The 23,950-nt window shown below is 32.7% G+C and overlaps 1 protein-coding gene across 1 annotated transcript in view; it reads left to right on the plus strand.

Moving 5' to 3' along the window:
* LOC132712974 (stalled ribosome sensor GCN1-like) overlaps positions 1-17,801 on the plus strand; it is a 66,520-nt gene extending 48,719 nt beyond the window's left edge. The window contains exons 38-51 of the mRNA XM_060695416.1: positions 1,149-1,435; positions 1,849-2,013; positions 2,320-2,481; positions 2,988-3,083; positions 5,420-5,563; positions 5,959-6,228; positions 6,838-6,963; positions 7,508-7,738; positions 9,449-9,642; positions 13,093-13,304; positions 13,943-14,088; positions 14,975-15,076; positions 16,686-16,904; positions 17,311-17,801. Of these exons, the coding sequence (XP_060551399.1) occupies positions 1,149-1,435; positions 1,849-2,013; positions 2,320-2,481; positions 2,988-3,083; positions 5,420-5,563; positions 5,959-6,228; positions 6,838-6,963; positions 7,508-7,738; positions 9,449-9,642; positions 13,093-13,304; positions 13,943-14,088; positions 14,975-15,076; positions 16,686-16,904; positions 17,311-17,439 (2,483 nt within the window). The 3' untranslated portion in view covers positions 17,440-17,801. The remainder of the gene's footprint in view (positions 1-1,148; positions 1,436-1,848; positions 2,014-2,319; positions 2,482-2,987; positions 3,084-5,419; positions 5,564-5,958; positions 6,229-6,837; positions 6,964-7,507; positions 7,739-9,448; positions 9,643-13,092; positions 13,305-13,942; positions 14,089-14,974; positions 15,077-16,685; positions 16,905-17,310) is intronic.
* The last annotated feature ends 6,149 nt before the right edge of the window (positions 17,802-23,950 follow it).

Consider the following 23,950-nt stretch of genomic DNA (forward strand, 5'->3'; position numbering starts at 1 on the left):
ATATAGTTTTAAAACAAAATTGTGGTTTTTACATGTCTTGACAGAAGAAACAACATTAATAATAGAGATGTTTTTAAGTGTAGCTTACAATTTGAAAAATTCATTGATCATTTGATATTTTTGGTGATCAACAGCAATGTATTTTCAAACTTCCTTGTAAGATATTTTCCCTATAAATAAAATGCAAATTAAATGAATTAAGTGTATTTCTCATAGTGAATATTGTCTGATGTTTACAAGTTCCTCGTATCATGATAAAATGTCCTTGTGTAATGTCTGATATGAATTTAGGCTATAAATAGAAGGTCTAATGGAAAAACCCATATTTCTGTATCTAAAAATAGATTATTGCTATTTTTGAATCATTATCAAGATATCTTGAGTTATGTTCTATCCTAGGTGTAGTTTAAATCTCAAAAAGACGCACATGTAACATATTTGATCATGTACATGTAGTTAAATATAAAACAGTAATTGTTAAATCTTTTTCATGTAAAAATGTCTGTCACTTTTGATTCTATTCTATTTTCTGGTCTGAGTTTATGATTTTTTCTTGTGACAAGATTTAAAGCCAATGTTTTTTGTTGTTAAACTGTTATGTAAATTGTAAAGTGATCAGTGTGTTGTAGACTTGAGGGTATGGTATATATATAGCTGTATATTACAGTATTAATGGGTGGACCGGAAACAGTAGGTTACCAATATTTCACTTACATATGCCCTGCTGCTACAATTAGTCCACTTATGTTTTCTTTTATTCTTCTTACCATTTCATTTTAGACCAACCAGTTTAGGCTGAAATGTAAAATAGTTTCCTAAAAGGGTATGATTATGTTTTAGAAATGTATTTACCTTTGTTCAGGTTATAACAGATTAAATGATCATAGTTTATTCTGCATTATTATAATATGATTTTGAGCCGTGAAAATAGATAGGTGTATCTCTCTGTAGGGAAAGTTGTCTTTGAATTGAACATAGTATACGAGTCTATGGTAATATACAAATGTATATGTATTTACTATTTTTTGTGTACCAGGTAAATATCAATAGATTATTTAACAGCGACACACTACAGATCAGAAGCAGTTATATGATGCAAAAAACAGGACTGGTGAAGAATAATAAAATTTATTGTTAATATATTTCAGGTGTGTCAGGTAAAATGTCCACGGAGAGTGCAGGCGAGGATGACAACTTCGGTACAGAATCATCCCAACAGCTTATACACAAGATCCTGGGCTCAGAATGTCGCAATCGTATCTTATCGGGACTTTATATGGGTCGGTCAGACTCCGCCCTCCTCGTACGACAGGCTGCATTACACGTTTGGAAAGTTATTGTGCCAAATACACCCCGTACCTTACGAGAAATTCTGTCTACATTATTTTCTCTTTTACTGGGTTGTTTGGCCAGCACTAGTCATGATAAAAGACAGGTATGTATGTTTACTTCTAAATTGCTTACTTTTAATGAATTATGTTTTGACTTAAATGTAAATCTGGTCCAGAATTACAAATAAATTATCAAAATTTATTAGCTTTATGAAATTGCATATCTAAGATATATGTGTTGACAGTGCTATATTTTCCAGTAATGTTTGTGAACAGTCAATATCATCTGGACTAATGGCGTCTGTGAATTATAGCTGAGGAAATATTTTTGAATTATAAATTTATACAGGTGCTTGTTTGTGCCTAAAATAAGACTTTTAGGGACACCTATTTTATTTTTCTGCTTGAACAGCTGGAATGTATTACCTTGACCTTTTCAGTGTTTGTGTGACTTACAAAAATCCAACCCAATAAAAATAAATTCAAGTACTTGCAATAATGATGATTGTGTATTCAGGTTGCAGCTCGTACACTGGGTGACTTGGTACGTAAATTAGGAGAGCGAGTGTTACCGGAGATTATACCTATATTGGAGCATGGCTTGGACTCGGAACAGAGTGATCAGAGACAGGGAGTGTGTATCGGACTGAGGGAGATAATGTCTTCTACACAGAAAGATCATGTTAGTAAACGACAAATGACAAAACTTGATTGAGTTTATAAGGCGCCAGCCAATACACACAAATATTAATAAAACATATTGGTTATTAAAAAAGTATAGTTAAACAGTACTTATAACATTGCAGGTAAAGAGGTGCCTTTCTGAGCTCCATTAAACTTTTCTGCACTATTGAGGCAAAACTTGATGATGCTTTAAAAGTGTTTATTTCAAGTTCTTCAATAATTATCGATTGTAGCCACCTTTGAAAAGAATTGAATCGACCTATTTTATATGTATGTCTAGTAAATGGATTGTTCTGTTACCCAGGTGATGTTCTATGCAGACAGTCTAATACCGACCGTGAAGCGCGCCCTGGTGGATCCTTTACCAGAAGTTCGAGAAGCAGCCGCCAGTACGTTTGATGGTTTACATACAAATATCGGACAGAGAGCTCTCGATGATATTCTACCAGATCTTCTTAATAAATTGGTAGGTATTATATTTATTTTTCTCTTCGATATTTAATTGACCAAGTGCAATCGATCCTGGTAGTTTCCTAAACATATGATGGCATTGTGATTTACTTCTATGCAGCTTGATTATAATATTACATACATATTATATTTATAACAGAAATTGTAAAATTCATCATGAAAGCCCTGCTCTGACATCCTGTTACATACAGTCATATAAACAACATACTCTACACCACTGAGCATAAACATCTATCCGGTCACAGGCAAGCCATCATTTCCTTGATGAAGAAACTTTACACTCATTGGTCACTTTGAGGAATATACTGGAGAGTGTGTCTATAAGCTTTTAGCTTCCAACACAATCAAACTAAGATAAATCCTGTATTAACTAAAAAAATGAAGATGTCGGAATTTGTGCTTTAATCCAATGAGGTTGTACTTAAAGCTTTCAATGTTGTATTTATAGTAATTTGGATAAGGGCACATGTATGTAATATATATAATACAAATTTATTACAGGGAGATGATCCAGAATTATCAGAGAGAGCATTAGACGGTCTTACACAAGTTATGATAGTTAAAAGTAGAGTAGTCCTGCCTTATCTTGTCCCACAGGTATTATAGTTGTTTTTCTTCCTTATATTTTAAAATGTCATCTTCTTTATGTCTCTATAATATTGTGTTTTGAAAGAATTTGGTAATGTATTACAATCAAACCTGTGAAATAAGGCCACCTTATGGCGAGACTAAAACTGGCCTTTACAGACAAGTGGTCTTAATTTGGGGAGGAGGTATTCTGTTCTATTAAATCAATGGACCGTTGTTAAAAATGGTTTTTATCCACAGAATGATATTTAATTGGAGGTGGTCCTTACCACTGGTTTGACTGTATATGTATAGATAATCTTTTTTAACAACATTTTACCCATTCTCAAACAATCTGAGGCAACTACAGGAATAGTTTTGTTCATGTTTATCAGTAAATCATTATTACAGAGTAGAATCTTTGATGATTTATATATAAGGGATATAACTGTCTGTGTATTTAAAAACAGTTTTTGTTTATTATTAAAAGATAAATGTTACCAAGGAGATGTAACTCATGATATCTTATAAATAAACTTGATAAAACAGAGTCTGAGAATTTAAAGTATTTTTGTTAGTATTGCTCTGAGCATATCCCACCCTTATAAAAATTTTTACATTGATGTTGAATTCAGTTTTATTATCTGGACTATTCGATAAGAATAAGTAGAGCTATTGTAGTCACCCGAGCGTCTGCTTTGGCGTAACCACTTATGTTAAAGTTTTTGTAATACCTCAAATATTTTTCAAAGTCCATTGACATATGGCTTTGAAACTTTGCACACTTGTTCACCATCATGACCCCAACCTGTAAACAGGAGGAGGTAACTGTATCAAGCATTTTGACAGAATTATGCCCCTTTTTAGCTCGACTATACGAAGTATATGGATAGCTGTCGCCGTCGGCGTCCGCGTCCAGATTTCAGATTAAAGTTTTGGTGCAGTAAAATATTTTTCACTATAACTTTGTCATTTCTTAAAATATCAACTTCAAACTTCAAATATATGTTCCTTATCATCAACCACATCTTATGTGACAAGGTTCATAACTCTAGCACCAATATTTTCAGATTTATCTCCCCTTGAACTTAGAATTTTCCTTAAAAAATACTATTTTTTACTGTTACTTCTTTATTTCTTAAGGGATCAACCTCATACTTCAAATATATGTACCTTATCGTCATCCCCATCTTATGTGACAAGGTTCATAACTCTAGCACAAATATTTTCAGATTTATCTCCCCTTGAACTTAGAATTTTCCTTAAAAAATACTATTTTTTACTGTTACTTATTTATTTCTAAAGGGATCAACTTCATACTTCAAATATATGTAACTTATCATCATCCACATCTTATGTGGCAAGGTTCATAACTCTAGCACTAATATTGCAAGAATTATCTCCCCATAAACTTAGATTTTTTTACTAGAAAAATGTTATTTTTTACTTTTTTAGTGTTAAAGGTATCTACCTCAAACTTCAAATACTTATTCCTTATCATCAATTACATTTTATGTGACAATGTTCGTAACTCTTGAAGCAATATTTACAGATTTATCTTTCTTTGAACTTAGGATTTTCTTTAAGAAATATTATAACTTCTTTACTTTTTAAGGTATCTACTTCAAACTTCAAATATATATTTCTTGTCATTACACACATGTTGTGTGAAAGGTTCATAACTCTAGCATGACTTAGTCTAGAATTATTCCCCTTGATCTTGGAATTTATGTTAACAAAGGATATTTTTTTACTATAACTTAATACATAATTATACATAATTGTTTTTTCTTTCATAGTTTTGTCCTCCTTACTGCGTCCAGTATTTTATTAGTCGAGCTTGGCTGTCTCCTGTGACAGCTCTTGTTTGACTTAGAATTTACGTTAAAGTTTTTGTAATACCTCAAATATTTTCAAAGTCCATTGACATATGGCTTTGAAACTTTGTACACTTGTTCACCATCATGAACCTAACCTGTAGACAGGAGGAGGTAACTGTATCAAGCATTTTGACAGAATTATGCCCCTTTTTCGACTTAGAATTTTCTTTAAAGTTTTGTAATACCTCAAATATTTTCAAAGTCTATTGACATATAAACAAGTTGAAATTTTATTCTCTTGTTTGAGAGCTTAATAGGACTGTCTCTAAGGCCTATAACTGTAATATGGATTTAAAGAACAATTTTGCCCTTTTTTTTACTTCGAAAATTTTACATTATCAAGGCTTTTTTGCTATCAAGCACTAAGAATAGTCGGTCGTTGTTGTCCTACCGACAGCTCTTGTTTGTTAACCATATCCAAGCTCCAGTTCAAATAATAAAATTATGCATTGTATATATTTGAAACATTATTTATAATATTCACAGTTGACAACACCTCCAGTTAATACTCGAGCCCTATCCTATCTAGCATCAGTATCTGGCGAGGCCCTGACTAAACATCTGCCTAGAATTCTACCTGCTCTCATGTCTGCACTCAGTGAGAAAGCAGGTACTGCGGAAGAACCTCAAGTAAGTGCTGTTTTTATGCTTACTGTATTAAATTTTGAAATTATTCATTGAAAGTTTAGTAGATATTAAAGGGGTGGGGGTATTATATTTGAAAAAAGTTTGGTCATTTTATGTAGTTGTTGGGAAAATAAGAACCAGCTAGAAGGAAGGAAACTTGATGAAGTTGATTTTGTAGCCCTTAATATCTTGCAAGAGTTAAACATTACAATATTGAAATTCATACAGTAAGTTGTATAGCGAAGTGTTCATGCAAATAGATGAAAGCAGTTATAAAAATAATTTGTGTTATAAATTGGCCATGAAATTGTACACTTTGCTGATGAAATCTCTTCCTCATAAAAAAATCAACAAAAAAAAACTTCTTGTTATATAATTTTCTTTCCATTTTGTTACAGGAGTTAGAGTATTGTAAGAATGTAGTGCTGTCAGTTGAAGATGATTTTGGGGTTCGTACCATCATGGAGGAGCTGCTGAGCGCGTCGGCATCGAAGGATCCTGACAGGTGCCGAGCCTCGCTCACCATCCTACACGCGTTCTGTGAGAACACTAGGATAGACTATGATGAGTTCCTGCCACAGTTGTTCCGTGGTCTGATTGGTCAGTTTGTGAGGAAGGAGGAGCCAGTCTTGTTAGCAGCCTGGGAATGTTTGAATGCTGTTACTAAGGTAACACATAGTCAACAGTGATGAGGAACTCTTTGTACTATAAATCTGTGAATTATTTTGAATACCTATTTCTTTATTTCTGTGAGTTTGGTTCAGACCTTACCATGAATGAAAAAATTTATTTGTAAAAGGAAGCTATAGTTTATATGTTGCTTAATGTACAAAAACATTTGGTGGTTCTATTTTGATACCTTCTCACACCTGGAACACTGCTTAAAAAAGGTATTAAAAGTCACGTAACATCTGTAGTTTGGAATTCTCAATATGACAGTGTTTATGGGAATTAATCAGCTAGCAGAAACCATTGTATGTCTTACCTGAGTTGTCATTAAAACACTTGTCCCTAATGTGCAGTTAGAGAGTTCAATGCAAGTTGTAACTGAATAATCTTTTTTAAAAAGTTAAAATTGTGTTGCTAAGGAAATTGTAATTAACTACCTAAGATTTCTTGAAATGTTGTTAAAGAAAAAAATATAATATAATTATATTTCCTGGTTAAGGGAACAGTGTACCTGTATATGTAAATTTATAAGTTTAGGCTGTTCCATTGAATGGATAATACAAAAAAGAATACAACATGTACAAGTTGACATTTTGTGTATAATTCAGAAATTGAACACGACAGCTATGTTAGATCAGACACAGAATCATATACAGAATGTACGTCAGGCAATAAGATATGCTGCGGCTGATATGAAAGGACAGGAATTACCGGGCTTCAGTATCCCCAAAAAGGTGACAAGTTTGTTATATCAGGTTTTCTTTTAGCTTTGTACTGAAGACCACAAGTGCCCCTCCATAAAATTATTTCTGGCTATATGACCTTAGTGTTAGTGCGATATAAAATCGTAAAACACAACTAAAAAAAAAATTCTTTCAGCAGTTTAGGAACATACCCTAGGAATTTTGTGGTGTTATCTCAAAACTAGGAATTTATATGTGGTCTTCAGTATTCGTTGACAATTTTAAAACATTTTTTCTGAGGATTAATTGTGTATGCTTTTAAATTATCTTTTTAATCCCATAAGTCTATGTTCAAAATTGTTTTTTTAATCACTTTAAAAAAGCAAATACTGTAACATTATGAGCCTTTATGTTGATTTGTATAGCCCATAATCGCACCACAATGTAGACTCATCGTTTTGTCCATTCTATGTTGATAACTTCAAAGCTTGGTTAAAACATCTTGCAAGAGCCCTTGTACTTTAATGAAACATACCTCTGTATGGGAGATTTAGTTTAATGATATATAAAAGTCGGTATTTTGTTCTGTTTACAGGGTATAACACCGGTGTTGCCAATCTTCAGAGAGGGAATTTTAAACGGTTCTCAAGATATGAAGGAACAAGCCGCCATTGCTCTCGGGGAGCTGATTGAGAAAACAAGTGCCGAGGCTTTAAAACCGTCGGTAGTTAATATTACCGGTCCACTTATTAGAATTCTCGGTGACCGATTTGCCTGGGGTGTAAAAACAGCCGTGTTAGAGACACTTACTCTCTTACTCTCAAAGGTAAGTTGTTGTTAAAGTACATTTCCATTAGAATTGAAGTTTTTAAAAGAGACTGGATAAAAAGTAAATTTCCATTAGAATCGAAAGCTTTAAAAGAGACTGGATAAAAAGTAAATTTCCATTAGAATCAAAAGTTTTAAAAGATACTGGATAAAAAGTATATTTCCCTTAGAATCGAAAGTTTTAAAAGAGACTGGATAAAAAGTATATTTCCATTAGAATCGAAAGCTTTAAAAGAGACTGGATAAAAAGTATATTTCCATTAGAATCAAAGTTTTAAAAGAGACTGGATAAAAAGTATATTTCCATTAGAATCGAGATAAAAAGTATATTTCCATTAGAATCGAGATAAAAAGTATATTTCCATTAGAATCGAGATAAAAAGTATATTTCCATTAGAATCAAAAGCTTTAAAAGAGACTGGATAAAAGTGTATTTCCATTAGAATCGAAAGCTTTAAGAGACTGGATAAAAAGTATATTTCCATTAGAATCGAAAGCTTTAAAAGAGACTGGATAAAAAGTATATTTCCCTTAGAATCGAAAGCTTTAAAAGAGACTGGATAAAAAGTATATTTCCCTTAGAATCGAAAGCTTTAAAAGAGACTGGATAAAAAGTATATTTCCCTTAGAATCGAAAGCTTTAAAAGAGACTGGATAAAAAGTATATTTCCATTAGAATCAAAGTTTTAAAAGAGACTGGATAAAAAGTATATTTCCCTTAGAATCGAAAGCTTTAAAAGAGACTGGATAAAAAGTATATTTCCCTTAGAATCGAAAGCTTTAAAAGAGACTGGATAAAAAGTATATTTCCATTAGAATCAAAGTTTTAAAAGAGACTGGATAAAAAGTATATTTCCATTAGAATCGAGATTAAAAGAATATTTTCATTAGAATCGAGATAAAAAGTATATTTCCATTAGAATCGAGATAAAAAGTATATTTCCATTAGAATCGAGATAAAAAGTATATTTCCATTAGAATCAAAAGCTTTAGAAGAGACTGGATAAAAGTGTATTTCCATTAGAATCGAAAGCTTTAAGAGACTGGATAAAAAGTATATTTCCATTAGAATCGAAAGCTTTAAAAGAGACTGGATAAAAAGTATATTTCCCTTAGAATCGAAAGCTTTAAAAGAGACTGGATAAAAAGTATATTTCCCTTAGAATCGAAAGCTTTAAAAGAGACTGGATAAAAAGTATATTTCCCTTAGAATCGAAAGCTTTAAAAGAGACTGGATAAAAAGTATATTTCCATTAAAATCGAAAGCTTTGAAAGAGACTGGATAGAGAAGGGTGACATATATTTATTATACTATTTTAATTAGTATGTATATTGTAAAAGAAGTAAAAGTAAAGATATTTTTTAGTCTCCAGTGGATAGTATCAAGCAATGGGGGCAGATTCACTGACTACAGCTTTACCCATGGTCATTGAGCTACAAGAAGCCATTTATAGACCTACTTTGATAGTCTTAATGTGCTTATGGCAACTCGCCGTCAACATTATGGGCTCTGTCAATAAATTCCATCCTCTCGGGTACCCATTTACACCAGGGTTAAATGATGCAATGATAAATTTCTTACTCCTGGAATTAGCAGTGTATAAAAGCTGTCAATACCAAAGGTATTTCATGTCAGTTATTTGTTCCATAAGATATTTAGTTGGGCATAACAATTATATATGAAAATATTTTCTTTTTTCTGAAACAGGTAGGAGTGATGCTAAAACCATTTTTACCGCAACTCCAAACAACGTTTTTGAAAGCTTTGAATGACCCAAACAGAGCTGTAAGACTGAAGGCAGCGGCAGCTTTAGGCAAACTTATAGTGATACATACTAGGGTAGATCCTTTATTTACCGAGTTACATACTGGCATCAAAACAGCTGAAGATATCAGTGTCAGGTAATTTCATTAGTTCATTAGTTTTACCCTAGGAATTTACCCGCTGAATTTCTTAAGTGGACTTGCCTGGCTTCCATGTTGGGTATGTCCACTATCAGTTTTAGGGTTATCAAGAAAAAAATAAAGTTGAAATTGATTCAGCAAACATTATAGAGCCTGATTACTACACATATATGCAGGCTAGCCTGGCTCTATACTGGTGGGAAAAGCAAGTTACTTTCAGTTCCGACAGGCTATAAGCTAATTACTTTTATAAGAAGCCAAACTTTGATAAATATATAAAAAAAGAGTCTTATTTTGTTGCTCTATTTTTAGCTCACCTCACCACGAAGTGGTCAAGGTGAGGTATAGTGATGAGGCTATGTCCGGCGTTGTTCGTCGTCAACAGTCTAGCAGTCACAGTTTTGATTGTATCATCAAACTTTGTCAGAATGTTTGTCTCAATGAAGTACAGATCAAGTTCGAAGATGGGTTATCTCGGGTCAAAAACTAGGTCACAGGAGCTAAAAATAGAAAAAAACTTGTTAACACTCTAGTTGCTACACTGTTTTGATCCAAATATCCTGGAAATTGGTCTGAATGTTTGTTTTGATGATTTCTTGGTCAAGTTCGAAGATGGGTCATTTTTTGACTCAATTATTATCAAACTTGGTAAGGATGCTTGTCTAGGTCATTTTTTGGATGAGTTCGAACATGGGTCATCTCGGATGAAAAACTAGGTCACAGGAGCTAAAAATAGAAAAACCTTGTTAACACTAGCGGTCACATTTTTGCCTGAATCATCATCAAACTTGGTCAGGATGCTAATCTAGTTGATAGCTCAGATGAGTTCGAACATGGGTCATCTCGGATGAACACTCTAGTGGCTACTGTTTTGATCCAAATATCCTGTAAATTGGTCTGAAAGTTTGTTTTGATGATTTCTAGGTAAAGTTGGAATATGGGTCACCTGGGGTCAAAAACTAGGTCACACTGCCCAAATATGTAAAAACATTGTTAACATTCTCAGTGGTCACATTTTTGACTCAATTATCATCAAACTTGGTCAGGATGCTTGTCTAGGTAATTGCCCGGATGAGTTTGATGGGTCAGGTGAGTGATCTAGGGCCATCATGGCCCTCTTGTTTCACTTAGACCATACAGTATAAAAAATTCAGTTTTATGTGTCGTATTTTCACCCTCCTTTGTTTTTTGGCGAAAATACAACATGTATAGTAAATCAGCCATCATAGACAGGCACCATATGTGCAGTGTGAACCCCAAAATATTCTAATACAAATAATTAAGATTATCTTGTCTTTGCTTAAAAGTTTTTATTAAGAAAATTATCTTAAAAATATACTGTATTCATACATGTACTGTATTCCTGCATTCATCTCACAGTTCACTGGTTTAATGGGAGGAGATTGTTTATTAATCCAAATTTGATATTGCCCACAGGGAACTTTATATAGTAATTCACTTTCCACACAATCATAATTACAGTATTTTTGTAATTGATTGATGCTATATTGTTACATAAAACTATCAATGAAAGTAAATTACTGTATAATAATGACACTGATATAATTGTGTTGGATAATAATGAATAGAAAATTGAACAGAAATTCTCTTCTATTACACTATGAATTGTGGTATAATTTTATACACTGATTAACTTTTTCACTTTTTCATCTTCTTTTATGGAATTCAATCATGATATATAATGAATGAACCCCAAAATGTAGAAATTTTACTGATATAATGATAGGAATGCACAAATTAAAACATTAATTAAAAGTTCATGAATACAGCATTATGAAGATAAATGCTATTAAAACAATATTTATATTTTTAAAGTCAGTCAGACTACAAGGTAATAATAAGATAAAAACATTTAAACATACAATGTAATTTCTTATTTATCTATATGCACAGGGATTTCTGATTTACTCAATGTGAATAATGTATACATTGTTGAGTCCAATACTGATTCTACTGGACTCTACACTGCTGAAAACCCCTCTATTGGATTTGGTTAACACCCTGTCCAGTACTTGTCCAATAGTTTGCATTCACTTAAGACAAATTGTCATTTTTTAGCAGTAAGGGATTCAGGCCTAATTCAGGCCTTTGCTTGTTGTATAGAACCAGTCCAGTCTGCACATCTAAGCAGTTTCACCTGCCTCTATACTTTTTGGTAGTTTTTAGCTCAACTTTTCCAAAAAATACAGAGAGTTATTGTACTCACTCACTGTTTGATGTGAAGAATTGTATCTCCAAAAGTACTCAAGGGAATGGATTGAAACTTATTTGAGGCCACTGACCAAGGCCCGTAACTAATAGAAATTTTGACAGAATTATTGCTCTATAATATAGGAAATTCTACATTATCCATGCATTTGTTTTACTATTTAGCTCTAAGAATATCTGTTCTGATCCAAATATCCTGGAAATTGATCAGGAAGGTTGTTTTGATGATTTCTGGGTCGAGTTCATAATTATATGGTCCATCTTTGGTCAAAAACCAGGTCACAGATGCTAAAAATAGAAAAATCTTGTTAAAACTCTAGTAATATTGTGGAAATTGATCAGGACGGTTGTTTTGATTATTTCTAGGTCAGGTTTATATATGGGTCATCTTCGTTCAAAAACTAGGTCACAGGTGCTAAAAATAGAAAAATCTTGTTAAAGCAGCACACCTCCACATTCATGCTAATTTTCTTGAAATTTTGAAAATGTATTTGACTGTATAAAATTGTTAAGTTACCAAAGAAAGGCAATTTACACATTATCAATGGCACTTATAACCTATATAAATTACTATAAAGAGGTCAAAATATGCAAAAATAGCCCTTACTGTGTTAGTAACGCAGTATAAATATGGTTATAAATACTGAAACAATCGGTCATTAATTGCACTTAACATGTGAATTTTTACTAGAATTTTGAATCTTTATACCTTTCCTAAAATCTTAGTACATTTTTCTCAGGTTTGATGTTATCGAAATATTTTTGCTCATCTGGAGGCGTGCAGCTTTAATACTCTAGTGGCGGCAGATTTGATCCAAATATCCTGGAAATTGGTCTGCAAATTTATTTTGATGATTTCTAGGTTAAGTCTAATATGGGTCAAATGGGATCAAAAACTAGGTCACACTGCCCAAATATTGAAAAACCTTGTTAACACTCGTAAGAGTTCACATTTTTCACTTATTTGTCATCAAACTGGGTTAGAATGCTTGTCTAAGTAATTGCTCGGATGAGTACGATGGGTCAGGTGAGCTATCTAGGGCCATCTTGGCCCTCTTGTTTTTTTTTCCATGAAAATACACCTTTTTAGTTATATATATGTAAGACATGAAGTGTAATATTTTAGGGTAATAAAGCAATAAAAAAGCATTTGATAGTGATTATTCTTCTTTCTTATAACTCAAAGGAACTTTTGATGATTTTATTGTTTACCAACAGGGACACGATGTTACAGGCATTAAGGTTTTGTTTAATGGGTGCTGGAGGGAAGATGTCAGCAGTTAATCGTAAACAACTGACGCCTACACTTACTGACATGATGGGATGTACGGATGACTCTACACGTATGGTGGCATCTGGGTGTGTCGGTGTACTGTGTTTGTCCCTGGCCGATGATGAACTTACAGATTTATTATCTCAACAGTTACTTGGTATGTTCAAAGATATATGATATTGTTTGAATGATTGTTGTATTTTAAATGATAAATTTAAATATTGAAATTTCATGACTAGATCTTTGGCAGAGTAGTTAAGATTGTTGACTTCAAACCACTTTCCCCCTCAAGGTTGTTAATTTGAAGTGGGACAGGGTTTTGGTTTCTTTCATGTGAGGAAGCTATCCAGCTAGCTTACAGGACATCAATAGTTCTACACAGGTGACTGAAATAATTTATGGAGGGACACCAGAAATTTTCTCCACAAGTAAAGCTGGAAAATCTCAGTATGACTTACACTGTGTTGGTGCCACATTAAACCCAACAATTGAAAAAACCAACTAGATAATAGCATTTTATTCATCATTTGACCATTTGGTCCCTCGCCACTGAATCAGAAATCATATGGTATAAGCAGCCTGGCATTGTGGAGAATATGGTAATTACTGCTGACATATCCAAGTAAGCTGGTTTGGTTGATTAACCATTGAGATTAGACCAAAAATGTATTAAAATTGGTTATAAATTTAAAAAAAACTCCAAAAGCAAAAAAAACAAAAAACACTTGCAAATATATGTATTACACATTAAAATATTTGATATATAATTGATGTTTTTATTTGATGTATAATTAGATACGAGCTCGTCTGTAGACTGGACGTTAAGACATGGTAGAGGGACAGCGTTAAGTATAGCAATAAAAGAGGCACCAGACAAAATATGGACCGGAAGGTCGGATAATGTTAGAAAAACCGTAATTAATCTAACTGAAGCTGATAGAGTAAGTATTAATTCCATACAAATTTTCAAGTAAACTCTCTACATCAACTGTTAAATACAATTTCACTTGACAAATTTTTCTAACATAAACTGTTATTTTTGCTATTATTTTACTATTTCTCGACACAGTAATACCATCTTTGACTAAATTATTTTGTTCAAGATTATCTTTTTTTTCTGTGTTACAATCATGACATTGTCTCAGTGCACCATTTAGCAAAACACATAAAAAAAACCCAGCAATAGCGGACATTAATTTTGAACACTGAAAAGAAAAGAGTTAAGTTAGGACCCTATAGTCTAGATTAAAGCGAGGTCCCTGTAGTCTATAGAGTAAAGTGAAGGAGACCTGTTACATCTGTTTATATTTGAATGATTCATTGTTACCAAGGTTATATATACCATTTAGCAGGTACAAGCTGGGATAAGTACAATATTGACAAGTTATTACACAATCACAGTGTTACTTTGATATCATTTAAAAGGTCACCAGCTTTTCTTATGTTCTTTGATCAACCAGCTATACCGTTAGAACTCGCCCATAAAATCAAGTATATCACAGTATTATATCGTTGTTTACAAGAAATGTACTGCAACATTAAGTGTAACTGTGAATGGCGGCATATGTTGTATGAAGGTTTATTGCTTTATCCAACTTAATTACCCTGTATTAAAATGCCAATAAACTGAACTTGCCTCCAAGGAAGCAAAAAAATAACGGCACTTGAATGTCTAGCTACTTGTCCTGTCTACACAGATCAGTGAATGAGACGGGGAATACTCCCACAGACAAGCTCTCAAATTTTACGTTAATCACTAATTAGTTTGTATTAATTAGATTGTCTAATTGTTTTATTGATTAATTTGTATATATATTTACGTTTCAGATACCTTTATGTACAAGTGGATACAGATGCCTAGGTTATTTATTAAGCTATCTTATAAAACAAAATGAAATAGAGAAAGACCTTATCACTTCACTAATGAAGGTAATTATTTCACACATACATTAAGGATGTATTTATCATTCGGGACAACCTTTTAATAGTCGGTTGTTATGCTCACAATTCTTTTGGGTGGGGGAGGAGGTGTGTTGGAGTGTATATAGGTTCACCATTGTCCATCCATAGTCTGACAAATCAGTGAAATGTGGGGGCATCAATTTCTTATGGACACATTTCTAGTTTGATCAGTATTGTTAAGTAAGGCCAGCCTGATTGCATATGATGAATTTATAATACTGTTCAGTTAGCTAAATAGATGAAAGCGTTGGACTGTGAATTAGGTGATCATGAATTGATTCCCAGACGGTGCAGGTCACTTTCTTTGGCATTGATCATGAAATCCTTTTTATGGTCATTTACATACCTCTGCTCTTGCATGTAAAGAAGTAATCAGTTCCTTGAGAAAGTGAAGGCAACTGGTACTTGTCAAATGTTTGACAGCCTGCCCAGGAACGATTTGGTGGCTGAACTGTGTTCTGGTGAATTCAATGTGGCTTACTGTCGTGATCCAGAGTGAAAACTACCACCACCACCATCATATCATGTATTTATCATATATGAGCCGCGTCACAACAAAACCAACATATTGTGTTTGCGACCAGCATGGATCCAGACCAGCCTGCTCATCCGTGCAGAAGAAAGCATAACAACTGAACTGGTCTGGATCCATGCTGGTCGCAAACGCACTATGTTGGTTTCGTCGTGATGCGGCTCATAGATATTGTTTTAATACAAGTTTATCTGAGAAATAAAAATACTTACCTGTAGAACCTAACTTTGTATAAATACCACTGTTTGTAGTGTAGTTGTACGGTCTATTTATAGATAAATGTAGTATATTTATAAATGTTTATATTGGGATGAAACAAACACATTATATTAGATGGTACAAAAACAGAACATAGTAGTTTTATTTTTGGCTGCTGTTTTTGATGTTGAAGTGGAGTGAGTAGATCAGATGTGTGGTAATTATCTTGTTAATGGTGCTCTGGAACAAATTAACACTAGGAAACTGATGTATTTAGAAGTGAAGTGTTTATTTTCTGAATGACATTGAGTGTGTGATTGAACTAAGTTATTTGGAACGATTAGATAATGAATTTTACTTGAAAAAAATTTTTTAGTAATTTTTTTACAAGATTATTACAAGAGACACCTGTGTTTATTATGTTATCGAGCTAGCATGCAAAAGGTCGGTGGTTCTACTCATTGTGCTTAAAAAAAAAACCTTGGAAGGGCACCTGTAAGATTTATGAATTATTTCATACATTATTTGTAATTGAATTAAATTCCTTACCTTGCTAAACTTATGTAATGAAATTGTCCTGTATTTAGTTCGGAACTGACCATTGTTACTTTTAAGCTCGACAAAACAATAAGGAGAACTCTTGTACTCACCCAGGTGCCGGCATATCACTTTAGTAAATTTTTTGCATGCAAGTTGGTATTTTCAAAACTACTCAAGGACGTAAAACCCAAAACAAACAAACAAAAATCATGTAACTTAATAGCATCTGACTTCTATAAAATATTCAGGTAAAATCTTTAATACATGATTATAGTTGTATGTAACAATTCTTAACTTTGTTTCCAGGGTTTAAAACATGATTCAAACGACATAAAACAAATGATCGGACAGATCGTGTCATATATAATGTCAAAAACAACGGAGGCGTTAGACCCTGGGGTATGTAAAATGATGGTCTCACCACTGGTGATGGGAACTAAGGAGAAGAACACTGTTGTACGAACTAACTCGGAACATGCATTAGTCTCTCTATTACAACTTAGAAAAGGCGATTCTTACTATAAGGTGAGTTTTGATATTCTCTTTTGTTAGTTTAAAGGCCGATTCTGCCTCAGAAATGCTACCATTTTTTATTTTCTCGAAACATTTTATTTTTGGTATCTTGCAACAGGTTCCAAAAAAAACTCATTTGCCATATAGATTATTATATATATTAGAGTAGCGGCGTGGCTGAGTAGTTGACGCATCAGACTAGTAATCTAAGGATTTCTGACCGCGTGGATTCAAACCCTGTCAGGGGCAAGCCCTTGTTTCCTTGAGCAAGAAACTTTACATTCATTGCTCAGTACTGGTTGGTTCCAGAAACAGATTCGAGAGTGTTTCAATAAGCTTACAGCTTCCAACTCAATCAAACTAAAATAAATTTGTATAACTAAAAGATTATATTAAATGATATATATTTACATTGCAGACTGTGATTGCGATGTTAGACTCTGGAATGCAGGACTCTGTGCAAGAAGTAATGACAAAATCGCTGAGAAAGATCGCAAGTCAGCCAGAATCCCCAACAGATCAAATGGACGACACTATTCTTGTATAGCAGGACCTTAAATATGACTTAGTACATAAATTATTTGACATTTATAAATAAATTATTTTAATTATCTTATAGACAGAGAAAGATTTCATTCAAGTTCCAGAGTTTTTTCAGATTCAAATCTGTGGTTTGTGATGGTGATTTTTTTCACAATTTGGAATGTGTGTAATTATGCTGACTCTGATATTTGAAAATATTTGTTACTTTATATGTGAAAAATGAAGGATAAGTTTATCGTTCAAAAATACTTGAGAATGATTAATGCTCATTTACCAGTTTCATGTATACAATAAAACATTAAAAATAGGCAAAGCATTGAACAGTGGTCATCTGATTACACTAAAGAAACTAGCATTGAACTATCTATATGTGAGTAACCTAAAAATTAGGAGAAAGATATCCCATTACCACAAACAAAAGTATAAGCAATATTTTCTGATTTGCTCACAAATATGTTAGTGTAGTAAACACTATAAGAATTATTTGCCCTGCTTGTAAGGTTTATTTGTGAAGGCAGACTTACTATATTTAAGACAAACTTACTGTAATTGATTACATGAAGTTATACTATATATTTGTCATTATAATTTTTTTCTCAAAACTGTGAAATTTCCTGATATGGACAGTGTATTAAATGAAAGGAAACTATTATATAATTATTGCTACATACTTGTATATATATGCTGTCTCATTTAATATTATCCTTGATTAAGTCAAACCAAGCTTGCAAGAGTATGAGGGTGTATGTGGCCTCCTGGTTTAGCTCATTGATTTTAAATCACTTACCTGTCACTGCTGTGGACTTGAATCCTGACTCTGTTATGTGATCTATGCAGCTAGCTTATGGGACATTGGTTGTTCTACTGAGGTGCCCGTTTGTGTTTGCTTGAAAGAATGCTTTGAAGGGCACCTGAGGTCTTCCTCTAAAATTAAAGCTGGAAAGTCACCATATGACCTTTTCTGTGATGGTGAGATGTACAACTCAGCCAACCAAGCTTGAAAGATTAAATTTCTTTTGTGATGGTTCAACCTTAAAGGTTCCCATTTCAATTGTTATATTATTACCAGATTTCATGGTTGTACCAGGGTATTGCTCTTAACATAAATCTGTATTCATTGTGAGTGCTGTAATATGGTTAACTTAATATCAATTAATATATAAGATCTAATGAAGGCCAGTTCTCATTGTCAAGCAATGGAAGGATTATAACTTTTAAAGATTTTAAAGTGTTAGCTTTGTCTCAGATCTAAATATTCAAAATTATATACAATTGTACTAAAATATTCTTTGTTAAGAATATTTATTTTTATTTGATTATCAAAGTATGTTGTTTGATACAAATAAATCAAATATGCAACCCTGTATTAAGAAAAAGTGCATACAATTACTATCTTGTCTGTGTTGTTCACCCCTTTTAACCGTAATTACACTGATAAACTTAAATGGACCTGGCCATCTGGACAAAAACCATTCCTTTCAGAGGAAAATTCAAAATATGTACTGACTTAAATAGCAACTACTGCAGATGGCATGTATGTACCTGTTGACTTTAGTGTCACTAATCACATGGGTGAATTCATTTGCCACCAGTAGGCTAAGAGTTAATTGTGTGACCCTTTGCAGATTTGAATGAGAACCTAATTCACATGTATTAAAATGACCATGACCAATGTATGAGATAACAATCAATATTAGGGAATTCCATAGTTAGGTGGTTGCGGTTGATTTCAAACCAGTTGGGATTTTAAATGTGAGAAAGCTATTCAGCTAGCTTACAGAACCTTGGTGGTTCTTGTATGCTCGTTTCTTTCTGAAATAATGTACAGAAGGGTAACCAGTAAAGCTGGCATGCACCATATAGTCTATACTATGTTGATGCAATGTAAAATCCAACCAAAAAATAAACCCTCTTAGGTAAAAAAAAATCCGGAGTTAAACTATAACATTGCATTATAGTCACATGTTAAATATTTATATTTGTATTTTCTTAACACAAGAATGGTCTATCCTAATTTCAAACAAGTTCCTTCTTTAGTGTGAGAGAAATATATATTTACATGTATACATGTATGTATATATATATATTCCTGGTTTTATTGTCATTTTGATAATTACATGTATTGAAGCATGATAGTGCTCTTATATTTCATTTGCCATACTGGTTGATGTACATGTATATCTGTAAACCGTCAGATATATATATTTATATCATTTTATATGTCTATAGTTTGGGCTTTGTTAGATTGCTTACTTGTATATTGGATACATGTTTTATCTATTGTGTATCTTTTATCTGTAACAAGGACTGTTCAAAGGGTTATAAAGCTACAGCTGATGCAATTTCTTGTAAAACAAATTCAAAAACGGTACAATCAGCTGACTAATAAACAGATTTATCATTTCTGAAGAGTTTTGTTAATTAACACACATGTATCTTAAGTTAAAAGAACAAAGTACATGTATTCCTTTATTCAAGTTATACAATTGATGTTTTAACTAGGGTTTAGTAATGATGACACATTAAAAACGTCCATTTTCTTTCAAATTTTTAAACATTATTTTTATCATATCACACTTCAAGTATGATTGTGATAATTAAAAAAAAATCGTGCAACATGACCCAAAAATACATTTTATCTCAAATCTGACTAAGATTTGCAGGAAAAAAATCAATTTTCAATCCAATTTTGAGTAAATATCTATATTATCTTTACTAGCATGTTTTAACTTTTTAATGCCCCAGTTATTCTAAGTTAGAATTTCAAAATTTAGTTTTTTTGGACCTCAGTGAGGCACCTTTAATATAGTGTTATACCCTTATTATTTGCATGTAAATATTTTTGCAAAAATGCTCTGTTCAGTTTTTATTTTAAACTTTTTTTTTGTTTCAATGATATTTGAGGAAAGTCATTTCTTGATAAGTTTTTAATTTAACAGCATCCCATTGTTTATGTAAAAACAAATCTGCAAATTCCTCTTAATACTATTTCCATTTTCTTGCATACATACAATGTATAACATGATAAACTTGTATATATATATATATATATATATATACAATGTTTTAAAATCAGTTAAGATATAGTCGGTTACAGTAAAAATATAACACTAGCTATATAAGCTATTTTCCGACATAAATATATAAAAATCAGTTATATATTATCCGTTTAGTTTGTTCGTGTAATTGCATGTCTTTCTGTTTGCCTTGAGAAAAAAATATGTCAAACATTGCGTGTTAAACTTGATATTTAACTGGTTTCTTAAACTGTAAACAAATGATTAAAATCGAAATAAAATCGTTTACAATTTAAAGAAGTGTTGCTAAATTTAATAAGCGTAAAGCAATCTATATTACTAATAATTTTTATAGACCTTTTGTTCATATCCAGTGAATTATTGAATATGAAATAAAGAACAAACGCAACGGACTATACGTAGTGTTAAAGAAATGTTCTATGCATTTCACCAGCAAACTATGTTTTTATTGAAAATATGAACAAATTATCAAATTTCGTCAACGTTGTTCACCCCAACTCCTTTTGTACTTCTCGGACATTGGTTCTAATGGTCATTTGTCTCTTACCACTGATTCACAAATCATATGGGATTATTGGTCCATTTTTTGCGGAGAAATTGATACAAAATAATTACTATGAAGTTATTTTGATAGGTGGATATGACCAAAATATGTTGAAATGGGCGTAAAAGACAAACATATTCAATAGACTTGTTCAGCAAAGAAATTACACTATTACCTTAGTATTGTATCACCAGTATGTTAAAAACATGTTGAATTGTTACAGCCAATCTCTTTTTTATAGTAGGTCCAAACTGCAGAATTATAACTTGGAAACTCTTACCCCGCTAGAATCTAGTACAAGCATTTTGAAGTGACCTATGATTTCATGGAATATGTTGTCGATTTGAAATGTTAAATGTGCCAAAGTCTGCAGCAGAACTGCATTTCTAAATAGAAAATATATAGCCGACAACCGGACAATATGCTTACATTGGAAAACGTTGCATGCAGATCATTTACGTTTGACAATTCAATGACTGACTTAATATACTCTTAGAAAATGCTCACAGTGTATCTAATCTGAAAGAGCTAATGGAAAGTCGGTGGTTCTACGTACATGAAATACTAGATGTACTAGTAATGTATGAAGTTGTGTCTGAGGTCAATCTCCACAAACCTAGAAAGTCGCCACATACATGTCATAGAAAATAACCGATATTTTAGCATATCTACAGAAGCATAGCGTACAACTTTACTCATTGTTATAACAGCTTGAGCGGGAAACAAACAAAAAATCGTTTGTGTGGTCTTTAGAGAAATTGTTTCAAAATAGTTGCCCTCACCGCTGTGGGTTCGAATCCCGACAGGGACGTTGGATTCTTTCATGCGAGGAAGCTATCCAGCTAGCTTACTACTCAGGTGCCCGTTCGTGCCTGAAATAATTCACGGAATGGCACTTCATCAGTAACGCTGGAACGTCCCCATATGGCCTATACTGTGCCGGTGTGACGTAAACCCCAATCAAACAAACAAAACAAATCAAAATAGCCAGACAAGTAGTGTTTTCCAATTATTAAAAGGAAAGTTTTCCAGGCTAAATATGTCGCCCAACAGTCTTTCCATTCACTACTAAATAGGAAATAAAAACAACAACTAACTTAAAGATATTGTGTTAACTGTTCTATGAAATATCATTTATAGAAACAAAACAACTTAAAGCTCTTATTAAAACTGATTAAATTGTGAGGTGAATGAGTACAAGTTAGATGTTATGTCTATAGCTGAATCTCCATGTCTAAAGCGATATGTCTTCCATTACGAATCTCACCATTTCCTGTTGCTTCCATTCAGTTTTTTTAATTATCGATAGAAGACTCTACAAGTACTTTAACTACAAATTTAAAGTCGATCCCTAGATTTGTAAAGGTATTGATGAACTGTTTAGATCAACTGATTCTTCAACTAGTCATTGATGGAAAAGTTGTGTTCAAGGCATGCTCTAATGACCGCTTTCTAGAGTATATAATTCACCTGTATCTAGGTATTATGAAAGCTATTGAAGGGGTTAAAATCTGACAAGGTTTTGCTTGTTAGCTCACCACTCGCCAATATATTTTCTAACTTGTACAATAGTGAATCAAATTCGTAATAATATGGTTAGAGTTAGGGTTGAAATAATCAGCTATGTGCAAGGTGTCAATGTCTTACTCAAACATGTAAGATAAACTGACGTCATTTTTATTTAAGGCAAGCTGAATGGCAAGAAAAATAAAATTTAAAAATTTAAAATTGATAATAAAGGGAAACGTAAATATGCAGGCTTTCAAAGTTGCTGATCCCCTTTCTAAATTTCATTTTATTTAGTTTTGACTATTTTTTCTCGTTTAGTCGAGCGTCGCTATTTAAGGAATGCAAAGGACTTGTTGCATCGAAAGTTGACAAATTCACCGACGGATTTGAACACACCTGTAGGCATTGCTTAATTTCAATGGATCCTGCTTGAGCCAATATTATGGGCTGCGGTCAATATTAAGATTTTTCTTCCTTGCATTTCTTCGTTTAATGAAAGGGTACAATCTGATATTTTTGTCAGCTATAATTATATAGCTATATATTTGCTATCTATAGATTGTAAAATTATTATTCATATTTTGATTAAAATTATTACAGAATACGGAGAATGAAAGAAATTTGTCTGTATAGTTTATCTAATGTGAACCTTATTTAAATCACCAGACATATCTTTACTCATTTTTTGATATTTTACGGTATTTTGTAAAATATTGTTCGCATTCATGTTATAGTTTTTTGTACAATATTATATATCACATGTAGTTATATATTACTACATGCAAAAATGCTCCATATCAAGTGGTTGAGCCTCAATAAAAAAACATGTTTATAAATGTTACCTCAGTTAATTATGAATTCAACAACATGTTATTATGAAAGTATGCCTTGCAACAGACCCAATCAAACCGAACCTGCAACAGTTTTGTGCGTGCTTAAGAGATTCCGTTTTCTCTATTTGTGCCGTGTGGAGGCCGTAAAAAGTCGCCCCGTACATAAAACCAATGGATCTAAATTTTCGATCCTTGAAGACTGTTCGGCACGACATTATTGTTGTATGTACATTTGGTATTGTGGAATTTTTAGTTCATTTATTTGTCTTTTTTCAACTTGGGTGGTTCCAGTATACCTACTTGAAAAACTGTATAATCACCCTTGGGATATGGTGCCTGCTTTTTAAATTTATCTTTTGACGTCATTTCTGTGATATGCAGGCTTCATATAACCTCTGATCTCATTTTGTTTTGTTCCGCTCATTGTTTTCTCGTTATGAACGCACGCTTTCTTTTACTTGGGGACCGACCATACGCCGCTTGAAAGGTTCAATGGTAACCACCGTATGAACACATCTGCGGATGTTTCTAAATTCAAAATTTCACGATTTTCATGATTAAATGTTGAAATCTGCTTAAGCCGGCGGACGA

This window comes from Ruditapes philippinarum, unplaced genomic scaffold, assembly GCF_026571515.1.
Source record: "Ruditapes philippinarum isolate M1 unplaced genomic scaffold, ASM2657151v2 ctg2104_1_1_1_1, whole genome shotgun sequence".
NCBI lineage: Eukaryota > Metazoa > Mollusca > Bivalvia > Venerida > Veneridae > Ruditapes > Ruditapes philippinarum.